This window comes from Megachile rotundata, chromosome 12 (genome assembly GCF_050947335.1).
Source record: "Megachile rotundata isolate GNS110a chromosome 12, iyMegRotu1, whole genome shotgun sequence".
Classification (NCBI taxonomy): Eukaryota; Metazoa; Arthropoda; class Insecta; order Hymenoptera; family Megachilidae; genus Megachile; species Megachile rotundata.
In genome coordinates, this window is record NC_134994.1 from 9033324 (window position 1) to 9049185 (window position 15862).

General features: G+C 41.5%; 1 protein-coding gene across 5 annotated transcripts in view; it reads right to left on the bottom strand.

Annotated features, from left to right (window-relative positions):
- The window catches only part of Trpgamma (Transient receptor potential cation channel gamma), a 78833-nt gene that overhangs the window by 15824 nt on the left and 47147 nt on the right, over window positions 1-15862 (bottom strand). For all 5 annotated transcript variants that reach the window (XM_012282994.2, XM_076537924.1, XM_076537923.1 and 2 more), the window contains exons 3-4: window positions 6330-6595; window positions 1151-1281 (exon numbers count right to left, since the gene is read on the bottom strand). In XM_012282994.2, coding sequence (XP_012138384.2) covers window positions 1151-1281; window positions 6330-6479 — 281 coding nt within the window. In that variant the 5' untranslated portion in view covers window positions 6480-6595. The remainder of the gene's footprint in view (window positions 1-1150; window positions 1282-6329; window positions 6596-15862) is intronic.

Consider the following 15862-nt stretch of genomic DNA (forward strand, 5'->3'; position numbering starts at 1 on the left):
GCACCTATAGGCGCCCACTTTTATACCAACAGTTTTTTCCTAGTGATTAAAAAATTTGTATAAAAAAGAGTTATGACGGCGTGTTATAACATTTGTCATTTGTATTATTCTTTGTACATAAAGGAAGGATAATAAACTGCATAGAAAGGCTTTAGCTTTGCTTTTTATAAATAAGAATATCTGACTTTTTATTATAATAAATAAGACCATAATCACATTTCATAGAAAAAGTCACCGTAGCGAAAAGGTTAATTTCCTCTGATTTTTGTGTCTGTACCGTGGAGATTTAAGGGCTGATTATTCAAATATTTCCCTTTGTACTTGAACGGACCAAATGAGAATTCCAGGGTCTTGTGCATCGCAAAATCCTCTATTAATTGCACCGCAGGGATGAAAATCGCCGTCAAGAATTCGAGGAAGAGTCGTGGATCGCGCAACGATTGTTCGCAGGATAATTAGATCCTTTGTGAGAGCAAAGGTGGCGTATCCGTTACGCCTCTCGACCTTGTTCGCGAGATTTCACATTCCCCTTTAATCCCAGCCGATTTCTAACCCACGCGGCCGTGAATATAGGTTTGCATGAAAGCCACGATCGTGTCGCTTCTGTGCACGGCTTGTTCTTGGCTTTCAAATTAACCATTGTAATACCCGGCGCAGTCGCGTTGAAAGCAATCGAAACAATACACACGTTATTTCTCGTTCATTTTCGTCTGATGAAAATTCGCATTCACCTCTGGCTGGCATTTTGATGCGTGGCAATTTTTGCGCCAGCTATTTGGGGCATCCTTTATTGTTTATCGCGTGAATACACGTTTGTGATTTTTTTTCATTTTCCTTTGTACCAGATTACAAACAAGCGTAACGAGATTAAAGCGAATGTTCAACTTGTTAAAAATAATAACGATAAATGAATACCTTGTATTGAAAAGCTTTATTCGATAAAAGATGTAGCATTTGTAACGAATATTGTAACCGTGGTATTCGTTGAAACTTTCATTCATTTCGATAATAAAATTTTGTTTGTATCATTACACGATTACTGTGGGAGAATCATTCGGAAAGATCTTCTCTAAAGGGAGGTTCCGTTAGTTTAATCTTTATCGCCACGTTAAACACGATCTTCCGGTTTGGAAAAGGTTAAAAGTCTCACCTTCTGACGGAGGCAACGTCCCCGCGCTCCACAGCGAGAAGGTATTTCTTCTCTTTGTAGGACAGACTGGCCATTTCCTGGTGCGGTCTCACCACATTCTCTTCTTCTATCATGCCGTGGATACTGTGCCTCTGAAACCATCGAAACTTTTCATTATACTCCCGCTGACGAAACTTTTGTAAACCCCAGTGAAACGATTCTTCCGCTTATTTCTTTTCCCAGCTATTTATCATTTTTCACGGAAGATTAATTCTTCTAGTGTCAGTCTACAAACAATACTTGGCTGGCGATAAAATATGGTCCATCGCAATCATGAATGTTACGTGTCAAAACTCCGAGGTATCAGTTGCGATTAAAAAGAGAAAATGGAGTCGAATCTCTAACGAATATTTCTGTTTTATATGAAATTCTGCGAACGATATTTACACACGAGACAAAAGAATTCGGTCGCGGATATATTTACTGAAAGATTCAAAGAATAGATGAAGTGCAAGTATGAAATGCTCCGAGGTGATATTTCGTGGACGTATATATGCGGCGGGTTTTAAAGGATTGATCAAAACGCGTTCCTTTCACGCCGTAGTCTCTTTGCGATTCACCTTTGAAGCTATCTTTTAGCGCTGGCAAATATTTGCGATATGCGAACGATATTGCATTCGGCTGATGCATTACGTCAGAATGTCTTGACATTTCGAATACGGAAATTTCTATGAATCTCTTCCGTGTAATTTTGAAAATTCCTATTTCTGGCCGAAAATGATGCTGCCGAACTTTGTTTACTGTTTCGGTGGAGACGGGGTGGCCGGGCTATGTTGAGGTTCTTGGTATTTTGGAGTGCCGGAGTTTGGAGATTTTAGAATTTGAAGATTTAGGAATTTGGGGACTTTGGAGTTTGGAGGCTTGGGAATTTGGGGGCTTGGGAATTTGGGGGCTTGGGGATTTGGGGACTTGGGAATATGGGGGCTTGGGAATTTGGGGGCTTGGAAATTTGGGGGCTTGGAAATTTGGGGACTTTGGAATTTGGAAGTTTGGGAATTTGGGGGCTTGGGAATTTGGGGGCTTGGGAATTTGGGGGCTTGGGAATTTGGGGACTTGGGAATTTGGGGGCTTGGGAATTTGGGGGCTTGGAAATTTGGGGGCTTGGAAATTTGGGGGCTTGGGAATTTGGGGGCTTGGGAATTTGGAAGCTTGGGAATTTGGGGACTTTGGAATTTGGGGGCTTGGGAATTTGGGGGCTTGGGAATTTGGAAGCTTGGGAATTTGGGGACTTTGGAATTTGGGGGCTTGGGAATTTGGGGGCTTGGGAATTTGAAGGCTTGGGAATTTGGGGGCTTGGGTATTTGGGAACTTGGGAATTTGGGGGCTTGGGAATTTGGGGGCTTGGGAATTTGGAAGCTTGGGAATTTGGGGACTTTGGAATTTGGGAGCTTGGGAATTTTGGAATTTGGGGACTTTGGAATTTGGGGGCTTGGGAATTTGGGGGCTTGGGAATTTGAAGGCTTGGGAATTTGGGGGCTTGGGAATTAGGGAACTTGGGAATTTGGGGGCTTGGGAATTTGGGGGCTTGGAAATTTGGGGGCTTGGAAATTTGGGGACTTGGGAATATGGGGGTTTGGGAATTTGAGGGCTTGGGAATTTAGGAACTTGGGAATTTGGGGACTTTGGAATTTGGGGACTTTGGAATTTGGGGGCTTGGGAATTTAGGAGCTTGGGAATTTGGAGGCTTGGGAATTTGGGAACTTGGGAATTTGGGGGCTTGAGAATTTGGGGGCTTGAGAATTTGGGGGCTTGGGAATATGGAGATTTGGGAATTTGGGGACTTGGGAAGTTGGAAATTTGGAAATCTAGAGACTTGGGAATTTGAGGACTTGAAAATTTGGGGATTTGGGAATTTGGAGATTTCTGAATTTGAAGAAATTGAGAATTTGGAATTTGAGAGTTTTAGCTTGGAAAAGTTAGGAAATTGGTAGCTTGAGAATTTGATACTTTAAGAATTCGAGGATCTGAGAACTTACAAATTTTAGAATTCGAAGATTTGAGAGTTCAAGAATCTGACAATTCAAAGATTTAAGATAACTGAACATCTAGAAACTTGAAGATTTGACAATTCAAGGATTCAACAACTAGAAAATGAATAAATCCTGTATTTTATAAGTTTCCAAACTCCTAAATCGAAATAAGAATCAAGCAATTGTCCCGAAGGAAAAAATCGAAACCGATCGAGCAGGTCGTAAAGTTTCATCTCATCCTGTAATAACGCGTTTAACGACCACGTTCCCGTTCCTATGATAGCTGTACAAGGTATTTTTTAGGCAATCGGCGATAAACAACCCTCGTTATTACGATCGGCTAGGTCGTATCGTCGCGACGGTGCTTTGATCTTCGCCACACGATCGAAACTCAACGAACCACGAAGTAGAGGCGCAGTTTTCGACTCGTTAGGCTCTTGAAGGATACAAAGAAACGTGGGTTGATATCACCGGCCGAGAAATCGAAGCTTTGGGTGGAAATTGGGACGATCGTAGGAGGAACGAGGGAAGCAATTAACGAGTCGGATAGCCCTCCATTGTTCGACGAGGAAACCTCTCGTTACGAGGCAACTTCTCGTTACGTCTGCCATTAGATTGTGGATCGGAAAAGAATACACGAACGCAACACGTAAAGAACAAACGCGAACGAAAACAATGACCTCGACGTTGCATTCGTAGTGCTAACGTTTATGCTTGCATACTTTCTTGCGAATGAAATGGGATCGACCGTTACGGATCGCGAAGCTTTTCTTACCTAGAACACTTGAGCTTCCGGATAAAAGCCGGAATACAAAGCGGAAAGTGTACAATAATGATTACGCTTCCTCTGCGCTTGTTCTTTTTTTAAATGCTCGATAGAATCGAGACAACATTGTTTCGTACACAAATTTTAGAGACGTATATCCATCAGAGAGAATCGATAACGGAAAAGACTATTAGAGGGAAGACTATACAAAAAGTTTTATATGTACATGCACGGGATTGTAAACTATGTGTAAGATAAGAGAAGTTACGGTAATGAGGGCAGATAGGAGGAACATAAGTGGATGCGAACTGGAGGGTCTTTAGGTTCGCTTGTAAATGTCTGCAGCCCCCATTGACGACCTGATAAGGGCTGAGTTGCGCTCAGCTGCTGAAGTTGGACATTTGTACAGTTACTGAACTTGACAAGCTGTGAACACGTGCAACTGAATTTGGGAAGTTCACAAACTTTTTGTTAAATCGTGAAATTAATTCTAGGTCATGAAGCTACAAGGTTGACATAAACATAAAAATAGTATCTGAAAGTTGGAGATAAGTTGTGAAGTGCAAACATTTTAAAGTAAATACAAGCTGGAAATATAGCTACGAATATAGTTACAAAGGTGGAAATATAGCTACGAATATTTCAGATGTGATCAAACAGTGGAGCAAGCATCCCTATTTCCTGACAGATCGCTACTCGAAGATTCTCCTCCAGGAAGAGGTACCATAATCCCAAAGCGGAATTTTCGCAACGAAACTAGATCTAACATTCCCGAGCAATTAAGTCACCCTTCGATTCTAACCATAGATCAGACCGCGTCCTTTGCGTACAAGGACGCGTTCGTCATGTGTGTACATATATCTGGTCCCAGTGGAAAAGGGTCGGCCTGGCAGGCAGGGCAACAGAGGACGACTGGGTTAGAGGAGGGTTGATGGACAGTGTTTGCCGAGGGTGTGGCGGCTCGACAATTAGGGTGTGCCCAGACAAACACTCGTTCGCTGTCAGTGTCGGCCCTTGGCACAGTATGTCATCTTCTTGAAGCTGAGAGGGGTAATCGCGGGCTCGCACGTATTCCTCGAGAGCCGCGAGTGCTTTCCACTTATGTCTCTAGCCTCATTACTTCCTACCGACTTTCTATACAACGTTTACCCTCGGTTTTCTTCCGTAACCTCTTTATTCCAGACACCGGCTAGACCAGGCACCTTAAGACCTAGACCGCGGAGTCTCGAGCTTTTCATTTATGCTTCAAGGGTGCAATAGCACTAGGTGAATATTACTGTTTAATCACTGTTACAGATTACCAATTCAAGTCTTCATGTGACATAAGCTTGTATGTCAGATAAAAACTTCTTCACTAGGACTATCAATAAGTACAGGTGAGAATACAACTCTTGGTTCAAGGTTGACATTAACCTTTGTTATACTTCGACAATTTGTACACACGTTACTTGCACTTGCAGTTATACTAAAGTTTTTAATACATTTTAATTTGGAGTGCAATTATAATTTGCAGAGTCAAGGATCGTTGAAAATAAGACATTTCTTAATATCTGTGTTAGTTCTGACTGGTGTTTCGAGGTGTTTCGAATAAAACTGTAGTACTTCCACGTTAAATAATCTTTTGTTCAAACCCCGTCAAATTTAACTTTAAAAAAGTTTATACAATCCGTCGTGACTTGGCCATTCGTCAAGAAGTAGGACGGATTGGCTTATTATAAAAGATTGAGAGAAGAAAATGAGGAAACGAAATAAGGCGGGTCGGGGTGCATCGGAAAGAATGGAAGAAAGCGGTTGAACGATAATCGCGTTACTACGTCGATCCAATTTGCGGAAGTTGCCATTGCGAATCACAAGTTCGTCCAGAGGGGGCGAACAGGGGGGTTCGTTCTTTTATTGTCTCCTCGAAAGTCGTCTCGAGGCTGACGATTATCTCGCGATCCTCCGGATCCTCGCGAACGAAGCAAACTGCCACGGCAACTTAATTACCCTCTCGAGATGAACCTTAACGATATTTCGATAATCACGGTTAATCTGATTTGGCTAATCAGCGAAGATTGCCTTTTAATCATGGAAAAAGAAATATAGGAAATCTCTTTTTCTCAATTGAAAACTTGACTATTTCCGACTTCATTGATGGAAAGCGTGTGTGTAAACGCTCGAAAGCTTTCTTTTTTATTGCCTCGTAAAAGTTGCACTAGGTTCACCGGATGTAACGATAAGCACGGTGGACAGCACTTGTCCCATTTAAACACGTGTTCATACATTACTTGATCGCGACACAATTTTTAACAAGCGTCACGCTCTACTTTATTAACTACGTCGAAAATACTGCACCTCCAGCTAGATTCCATTATTTCAAGAATAGAAATAACAGCAATTTTGACTGATGGTGGGTTGATCTTACCTTGACCTTTTCGTCGATCTTCCTAGGAGGTTGGTTTGAAGTTTGGGGCGGTGGCGGCGGTGCTTCGGGGTCAAAGCTAACGCGTTGCCCTGTACCCCGCAGGAAACCGCCACCGGCGCTCAAATTCCAAGGCCTCGTGTTTGTCCCCATCTTCAACAGGGTGTCGGCGCAATCCTCGTCTGGAACCCCGATTTCTTCACCGGCACCGGTTTCACCAGGGGATCTCGCGCCCCTGGTGACTTGCTCCTCATCTTCGTACGCGCTTTCTGAAACAGAAGTTATGCTACTAAACATTTCACTGTCAATAATCGGGAGACTCAATGGGGAAGGTACACACGAGAATCCCATTTTATCTCGGAAGCTTCCCTAAGTTATTACAACTTGTTGACAGTGCAAATTGATGTGCATACATTTATCTTCCATTGAATCTCTCAGAGAAACTCCGTAAGACGCTGTAGCATTATCATCGTTTGAGGTGTTATTATAATAATAATACCAATGTGTATCCTTAATAATAAATATCCTTAACACTAAACCTACTGACACGTGTACTTAATTTGAAATTAAAAATGAAGTTAAAAAATAAATAAGCAAACGATGAAACATAAATTAGTGCACACATTTATTCTTTATTCTGATTTCATGGAATGTACTTTAACAAAGTGTGTACCTTATAATAAGAAACTTGTGGAGCGGTCATTTGGTAGTTTTAGTGTTAATCTATTAATAACAAAAGTTAGCAAATGAAAAAATGAAGCAAAATGTTCGAATGAAGAACGCTATCTGCAGGAATTTGGAGTAGTGTATAACTGTTTCAGGGTACAAATAATCGATATCGGATACGGAGAGCACAATAGGCGATTACGTTCGATTTCAGCATTTTTGCGTCGGAGCGTGTTCGGTATTAAATCGAGCAGAAGTCGAGTTGGACGTATCACCCTCCCACGCAAGTTTCGTCATAACAGGCAGATCGTCATATCGTCGAGGATGCAAATAAAGAGTGCACGGAAAAATGGCGAGGACCTAGCATCCAGCGAAACGATGAAACGACCAACGGAACTGGATACACCCCGTTGGTAATCGAAACGGATGATGGATCGAGCGATATACTCTCCCTTATTGGTTTTACGCAAACATGCGCGACTGCAACTCTACGACGTCATTTTTAGGATTTTCCTTCGTTCTTGACAAAGATTTTCAATTCTTATATATTTCAGTCTGAACTGACTAGATTTGCACTGTGCTAATATAATGATAATGATAATAATCAATATGATAATAATATTTAATATTGAATGAACGGTATTTTGAAGTACTCGAGTCATGAAAATTTCAGCCATTTAAGCTTGATAAATTTAACCGAATTAAATATGCTTCTCGATGTATACGCTTTCGAAATAACCACGCATGACAGATTGATATTACTTTAATAACGTGACACAGGAAATTGAGAGTTTAATTCGTACAATTAAACCGTCGTAATCGTTAGTACAGTGTGCTGCACATATGGCTATTTCCACCGCGATTAACAACTCGAAGTTTGGACTCTGGTAAAATAAATCTGGTGAACAATTGAACATATCCGAAGACAATTCAGCAAATGAAAGCGGCCATCTTAGACACGGAACCTCATTCGACAGTTTTGTCGCTTCTTCTTTAGATGACTAAGATCATTACCTCTTTTTATCAGAAATTTTAGAAGAATGAATTATCAGAAGTTTTTACGTTGCGACACGTTTGCAGCGTGGTCGATTTTTCAATCGAAAAACACAATCGGCGACGGAAAAAGCTCAAACAAGTAATCGTTCGAAGCTTTGGGTCACATTTAACGACTGCATTGTTCCCAAGAATCGAGTTACTCTGTTCGCTGCCAAAGAAACGACGACTTCTTTTCAGCACCACGGGTATTATCGTAGCTCGTAGATCTTTTAATTCTTCCGCTTCATTTATTCGTACAACAAAGTTGTTTCTAAAAACACAATTAAACGATCTTCCGTTTCTAACGAAATACGTGTCGCGTTTCTTTCAATTAAGTTTCAAAATAATTTCTCCGGGGTGAAATTTCATTATCAGTTTATCGAGCGTCGCGCCATCGTGGCGTGGTTATGCAATCAGGTCGTTAGAGACCCGCGATTTACATAAGGAAAAACATGCGAGTATATACGCGTATTTCGCGCGAACAAAGGTGCAGATTGTGAAACAATTCGAACAACGACCCCGTTCAAAAGAATCTTAATTCACGGTAATGGAATTCCATTAAATCATTCGTCCGGACGTTCAATCAATTACTTCTGTTTATCCTGGCGTTGAGTCACAGATCGCCGAGGTCATATATTTTAAGGCCCTGTAGCCCCTAAGTTCTAAAATTAATAGTCTGAAAGTTCCAAGGTCCCAGGGTTCGGTCCTCGAAATTTCTACAATAATCTCGACAAAATAATAGTGGTCACAGGTAGTAGTTTATAAATCTAAGGCTAATCCAGTGCAATTGATTTTGATTATCCTAGGGTTATGGGGTACAGCTTGTTACTGTAGAGAACTCGAGGTTCACGCGGTGCAAACAGAAATAAAGTCGTTATTTTAAACGGCAGATTTATTTGGACGGATTCGACCATCGATTAGTCGGCGGATTCGAGCGTAAATTTCTAACGTAAGAAACTGTTGGTATAACGCTTATCTGTATAGCTATTCTTGCACCACTTCAATTTGAACATCTCACAATTTGTATTCCATCATCTTTCTGTTGCATTATTCCATCATTTCAGAGCGTTAATATTTAATGGCCGTGTTCGACCAAAAATAGTGATTTATCTCGGAATATTTCAGAAATTTGTACGTCCATTGTAGTTTCGAAGAAAAACGAGCTCCCTCATGATTCTTGTATCTCCCTGGTTCGTTTCGCAAACAACACCTGAATTTATTGACCCGAAGTTCCTGTATATGAATTCTCCGGTAACGACCAGACGATCTTGAACGGCGGAAAAGCAGGCTCCACGGAATCTGGACAGAGCGGAAGATCGATCATCCTCCTCGAAAATAGCTTCTCGTCCTCGAAAAATTCGCATCGCTCTCGGCGAACAACGAGAATCACGGTGCGTTTCGCGCTTATTTTTGATACGACCAGGCACTGGGTAACACGTCTGTGCATACACGAAAATCGTATATCCTTTATGCTCGTCTGCATGTTCACACACGCTGGCTTTATCGATCTAGCTTCTAGGCTGGAACACGCGATTCACGGTAAGCGCAACGACCCGTGGCCGAGGTCGAAGTTCGAGGAAACTGCACCGACAAGCTCCAATTGAAGATTCTCCGTGTCGTATATGCTAACACCTTTTGAACCCGTTCTATCACGCGATTATTATCGGATTATTCGGGCAAATATGTTTTCAAGAAAGAGCGTTGGATTAGCTGTGCATGAAATTGTCATGTGTTAATTATATGGTAGTTCATTACGAGGTACATAGTGATGTGTGAGAGTTACCAAGCGTAAAAATTATCACGCGTTAGATTTGTCAAATGTTGAGTTATCACAGGTAAGAGTTACCATGCGTGAGAATTGTCACGCATCAGAGTTATCACTCATTCTAGTCACCGCGAGTTTAAGATGTCACGTGGTAGAATCTCCACGCATTAGAGTTACCATGTGTTACTATCTCCACATGTTGGAGTTGTCACGCATCAGAGTTACCACGCATTCTAATCACCACGAGTTTGAGTTGTCACGTGGTAGAATCTCCACGCATTAGAGTTACCATGTGTTACTATCGCCATATGTTGGAGTTGTCACGCATCAGAGTTACCACGCATCCAGTCACCACGAACTTGAGTTGTTACGTGGTAGAGTCTTCACGCATTAGAGTTACCATGTGTTACTATCTCCACATGTTGGAGTTGTCATGCATCAAAGTTACTACGCATTCAGTCGCCACGAGCTTGAGTTGTCACGTGGTAGAATCTCCACGCATTAGAGTTACCATGTGTTACTATCTCCACATGTTGCAGTTGTCACGCATCAGAGTTACCACGAACTTGAGTTGTCACGTGGTAGAATCTCCACGCATTAGAGTTACCATGTGTTACTATCTCCACATGTTGGAGTTGTCACGCATCAGAGTTACCACGCATTCAGTCGCCACGAGCTTGAGTTATCACGTGCTAGAGTCACCACACAGTAAAGTTACCATGTGTTACTATCTCCACATGTTGCAGTTGTCACGTTACAGAGCTACCACGTATTCCAATCACCACGAGCTTAAGTTATCACGAGGTAGAATCCACACGTATTCAAGTTATCACGTGTCACAATCTACACGCGTTAGAATCACACATGAGAGTTGTCACGTGTTAGCGTCACCATGCATTAGACTGGTGATCATACGTTGCATGCGGTGGTGCATCACACGTTGCAATGTACATGAATTAAAATAACGTAAGCCACCGTGTACTAAACTTGTCACTCTTACAATCTCCATGAATTATAACCACCATACATTAAAATAACATATTAGACTCATTGCGATAAAATTGTCGACGCGTTAGAATTATGAGATGCCCGAGGTTTACAACGTGCTAAGGTCATCATACATTATATCATCGTATCTTCGCACTGTATCATTATGTAATTATCACATTAAAATCGCTACGTAACTTCCAACCCGTTATAATTAAAGTGAAGCAGCAGTAAAAAGTTACTTATGATAATGAGCCTGACTTCAAGATCATAAAAATCGAGTCTCATATTTTACATAATTAGCAGAGATTCTTGCGGCTATTATGGAGCAGGTGCTGAAAGGGTCGAGTGTGTATAGGAGGTCCTCCGCTAAGCGGCTAATAGACTCTCCGTCAAAGTTTCGAAATTTGCCGCGTAATCGGCGATCTAAAGCAAAACGGAAGTGCAGGTTGGCCTATGCGGCGATCGAGCCTACGTACTTCTGCACCTGTTGCATGCACCGCACCTGTGTAGCAAATCGTTTCCCAGAAGCTCGTATACTCGCATTAGCTTCTTGGAAACCTCGGAAGGACTTTGCTTTATTCTCTAATTAAATATCGCAAGAGGAAGTCGAACGAGGACGAAGGGAGAGCGTTTAAAATGGTGTCGTGGAGAGATAACTTTCGAAGAATGTACAGAGAGTGTCATAAAGAATGCATCCATGGTGTTCGCAGCGATAATTCGTTCATTACGCGATGTACGAAATTGACGGCTATTAGTGGGAGCATAATTGGCAAACGACCCTTATAGTTCGGCCACGCCATGATTACATCGTCGCTGTTTTCGTGCCGATTGTTCGTTCGCGTGCATCATGGTTCTCATTTTCTCTCTGCGCTCGCATGCGTAATTACGAGCGAATATTCACCCCTGGAATCGCTCGCGAATGAATATTGTTCGATCGATGGCCCGTGAGGACCACGCTAATTCCCTCGGTTATGCGTTCGCGTGCGAACATACATTCCCGGAATTATTGCGCAAACTTCTTGATTGGGAAAATACGGTGTATATTTCTGTAATGGCTACCCTACCATGCTACCCATATTTCAGCCCTGCAGTTTTCGATTACGTTGCAGATTTATTTGGAGATTTGGAAGTTGAAAGAGAATGTAGAAATTTAGGAATTTAGGGGTTTAAAAATTTATGGATTGGAAAATTTTTTAATTTTATATAAAAAATTGGAAATTGTGGAGGAATTTAATAACTTGGAAATGAGAACCACTGAAAATTTACAACCACTACAAGTTCTTAATAGTGACTTAACACGTTCAACAACAGCTATTACCACCATAACCATGTAATATTACACCGTTGAGACTCAACCAGCGTAATTCACGTTTTGCTAAATTCCGTATATTCGAATTCAAAAGTGCATCTTTGCTTTCATTTAAATTTCGCGAACGTTTAAGCACCCTCGAGTTCCGTGGAGTGAAAATGTTCCAGCAGCTGCGTTAATACGTGGACGTTGGAGAAACGACATTACGAGATGGGAGTTTATTGGACGAGTTTGTTCGTCGGGGGTGTCGTATTCTGAAAGAAGCTGTACAAACGTAACTGAAGGTAGAGGGACTCGGTCGGTTTACACTCGTAGTTCCCGGTAGAACGATTCCATTTAGCAAAGTAATAACAGCGCTATGTCGTCGCTTCTTTCGTTTCTCTTCTGGTCGTTCCACTTTTACTGCGAAAAATACCTTCATTTCAGCGTGACGAATCGCTGCAAGTCTTTCAGGTAAACACGAAAAAAAGAAAGGTAGCGCCGATAAATCTTATCGCTTTATTTACCCATCGACGTTCTTTGAACGGTTCCCTCATTTGCCTCGTTCGGTCGACGTTGATTTACGCGAATATTTTTAGTCCATTACAAGCATCCGCTGTTTCGTTTGCAGGAAACAATTCAACCCCGAATCTTCAGAACTGTGATAAAACAATTTGCTTAATAATATTAAGCGAACTTGTACAATTCGTTAAGAAATACAACGAGTTCCATAAATATTCTTGCAAGAAAGGTACTTGTTTCTTGAATGCTTGTTTTTTGAATGCAAAAATTTTTATCCAGAGGTCATCGTACTCGGGATCGTTTCGTAAGATAAATAAACACAGCAAAGGGCTTTATTATCGCCAGGATAAAGAATATTTAATTTAACCGGAATCTGCATGGAAATGAAATTCCTTGAAACCGGAAGTCTGGACGTCCGAGTGTTCTGAATTTTTTTCACCCGGCGCGATAAAAACACTGGTGGCTAGTAAAAAGTCAACGCGAAATTTTTACGAGGAGGATTATTTTCGATATGAATTGCCGTTGACGGATTACGATTTACGAATTCCAGAGGAACGTTTTTCTTCGACGAGTAAGCGGATGATATATCGCGTTGGAATTCTGCCCGGGAAACGGCGAAGATTATACGTGAACGTCGAGGGAAAAACCTGATAGCGATGCGAATTCGATACTGCGAAGTTCCTGGCAACTCGATTGGTATTGGGTTTCGTGAAAATTCGCCGAAAATTCCTTTCAACTTTTTGGTGATTCTTCGAAAGTTCATGAAATTGAATGAGCTTCGATGCGGTAACTGGTAGATTGAGGTTGATATGTTATAGTGCCTCGCGTTAGATCGCCATGCATTTCATCGTCACGTACGTCATCATCACGCGTTGGATCACCATGTGTGAGAGTTCCATGCGTTGGATCACCATGTGTGGAATTACTACGCGTTGGACCACCATGTGTGAGAGTTCCATGCGTTGGATCACCATATTTGAGAATTCCACGCGTTGGATCGCCATATGTGGAATTACCACGCATTGGACCACCATGTGTGAGAGTTCCATGCGTTGGATCACCATGTGTGGAATTACCACGCGGTGGATCACCATATGTGAGAGTTCCACGCGTTGGATCACCATATGTGAGAGTTCCACGTATTGGATCACCATGTGTGGAATTACCACGCGTTGGACCACCATGTGTGAAAGTTCCATGCGTTGGATCACCATGTGTGGAATTACCACGCATTGGATCACCATATGTGAGAGTTCCATGCGTTGGATTACCATATGTGAGAGTTCCACGCGTTGGATCACCATATGTGGAATTACCACGCGTTGGATCACCATGTGTGGAATTTCCACGCGTTGGATCACCATGTGTGGAATTACCACGCGTTGGATCACCATGTGTGAGAGTTCCACGCGTTAGATCGCCACGCATTTCATCACCACGCATTGGATCACTAATTCTATTACTATTCCATTGTGCATTAGATCTTCAAGTTGCATCACCACAAGTTAGATCATCACGCATTCCAACATCACGCGTTGCATAACCACGCGTTCAATCACCACATGTGTAGTCACGCGTTAAGTCCACCACGCGTGGTATAGCCGTAAGTTAACTCACCACGCGCTCCGTCACCATCCATTCCATTACCACGCGTTCCATCACTATCCACACGCTTCATTACGTTCCGTACCCACGTGATCCATCACTACACATGTGTATAGTCGACCACCAAGTATTCCTACCATCTCTACGGTGATATACCAAAAGCCTCAAAGGACAAAGAAAAAATTTCAACATCAAATGAGATCGAATCATCAATTTTATTATAATTACTTGATCGAACGTTTCATTTGTCACCAGTGACATTTCGGTTGCCTCGTTAAATTCAGGACCGTCAATGGTCAATAAATGTCCGCTGTGGGGACGGGTTCTTCTTTTTTTCTTTCCCTCCCTCTGACCTCGTTCTCCACTTCTTTTTTTTCGCCTCCACTTGGCCACCTAAATTCGTCGATCGGTAATATGTTTTCAAAACTCCCTTGTGCGAAGTCTCTTATGTAAGCGTGAATTTAAAGCTCTCTGTAATCGGGGTCAATGACGTTTGCAACATACGAAATGGCTGTTCAGATTTAACGAGAGTGTTTTATTTCTACGAGTAGGTTTTGATGGTTCAAGGAGCCATCGACGGTAATCGAATAATGCTGAAATTGATTGTAAAACAATACAAAACCGAAGAACAATTTTCAATAGGATAGCCATTCTATTTTAACCTTTTCAAACATTTTCAGGAACAGCTTAACCTTTTCAGGAATACTGTAATAATTTTTACTGTAATTACTCATGTTAATCCTTTGCACTCGAGAGGTGACTCTCAGTCACCATTTTATTTAATAAAATAATTTGAAATGATCATTTTTTAACTGATTCTATAATATGACACGTGTGATTTATAAACATAATGAAACAAAAAATAGTGGAAATTATTAGTAGAGAAATAATAACCTCAAAATAATTCATTTAACCTTTTAACTAAGTTTTGAAGTTGCTGTTTGCAAACAGTCAAATTACCTTCGAGTGCAAAGGGTTAAATCTGTAAGAATTGTATAAATAAATCTTAGGTGAATGTATGAAACACAAAAAGAATGGTAATGACCTTCCATTTTGTAGAAGATATGACTTTAATTACAGACTGAATATTTACCTCTAAAAGTAACTTTGAACATCCTCTAAGAGATTAAACTGCAAACCAATAGAAAAACAGAAAATATTTATCGCGTTATTTCTCATCGCTTAATCACGCGAAATCACGATTATTCGTCGTTTATCGCCGTATCTCGGACCCACCGGATGTACGCGTTTCATCCGCATCCGGTGGCTCTTAAGCCGGTATTGTAGAAAATCACGGTGGCGAAATTTCGCTGGTTGAAAGGCCTGGAAGTTTAGGACCCGTTAGCCTACAGGGATAATATTGTGGATCTATTGTGCGGTGACAAAATGGCGACGTTTATCGCGAGACGGTTCGCAAAATTTTCACCGTAGAAACGCGATTCGTGTCTCTTTTATCTTTTGACTCTACATTTCGTCTCCTGTTTGTTTCAATTCAACGTCGAGGATTCTCGGAAAAAAATAAACTCTCCGCTTCGCAAACACTCCGGGTTGTTTTGAATCATTTCCTCTACTGTTGTTTCGTTTGGTCGCGAAAATAATTGTCCCGCAATCTAATTCGACTAGAAACTTTGAAACTTTCGAGAGGACGCAGGAATTACAACTTTA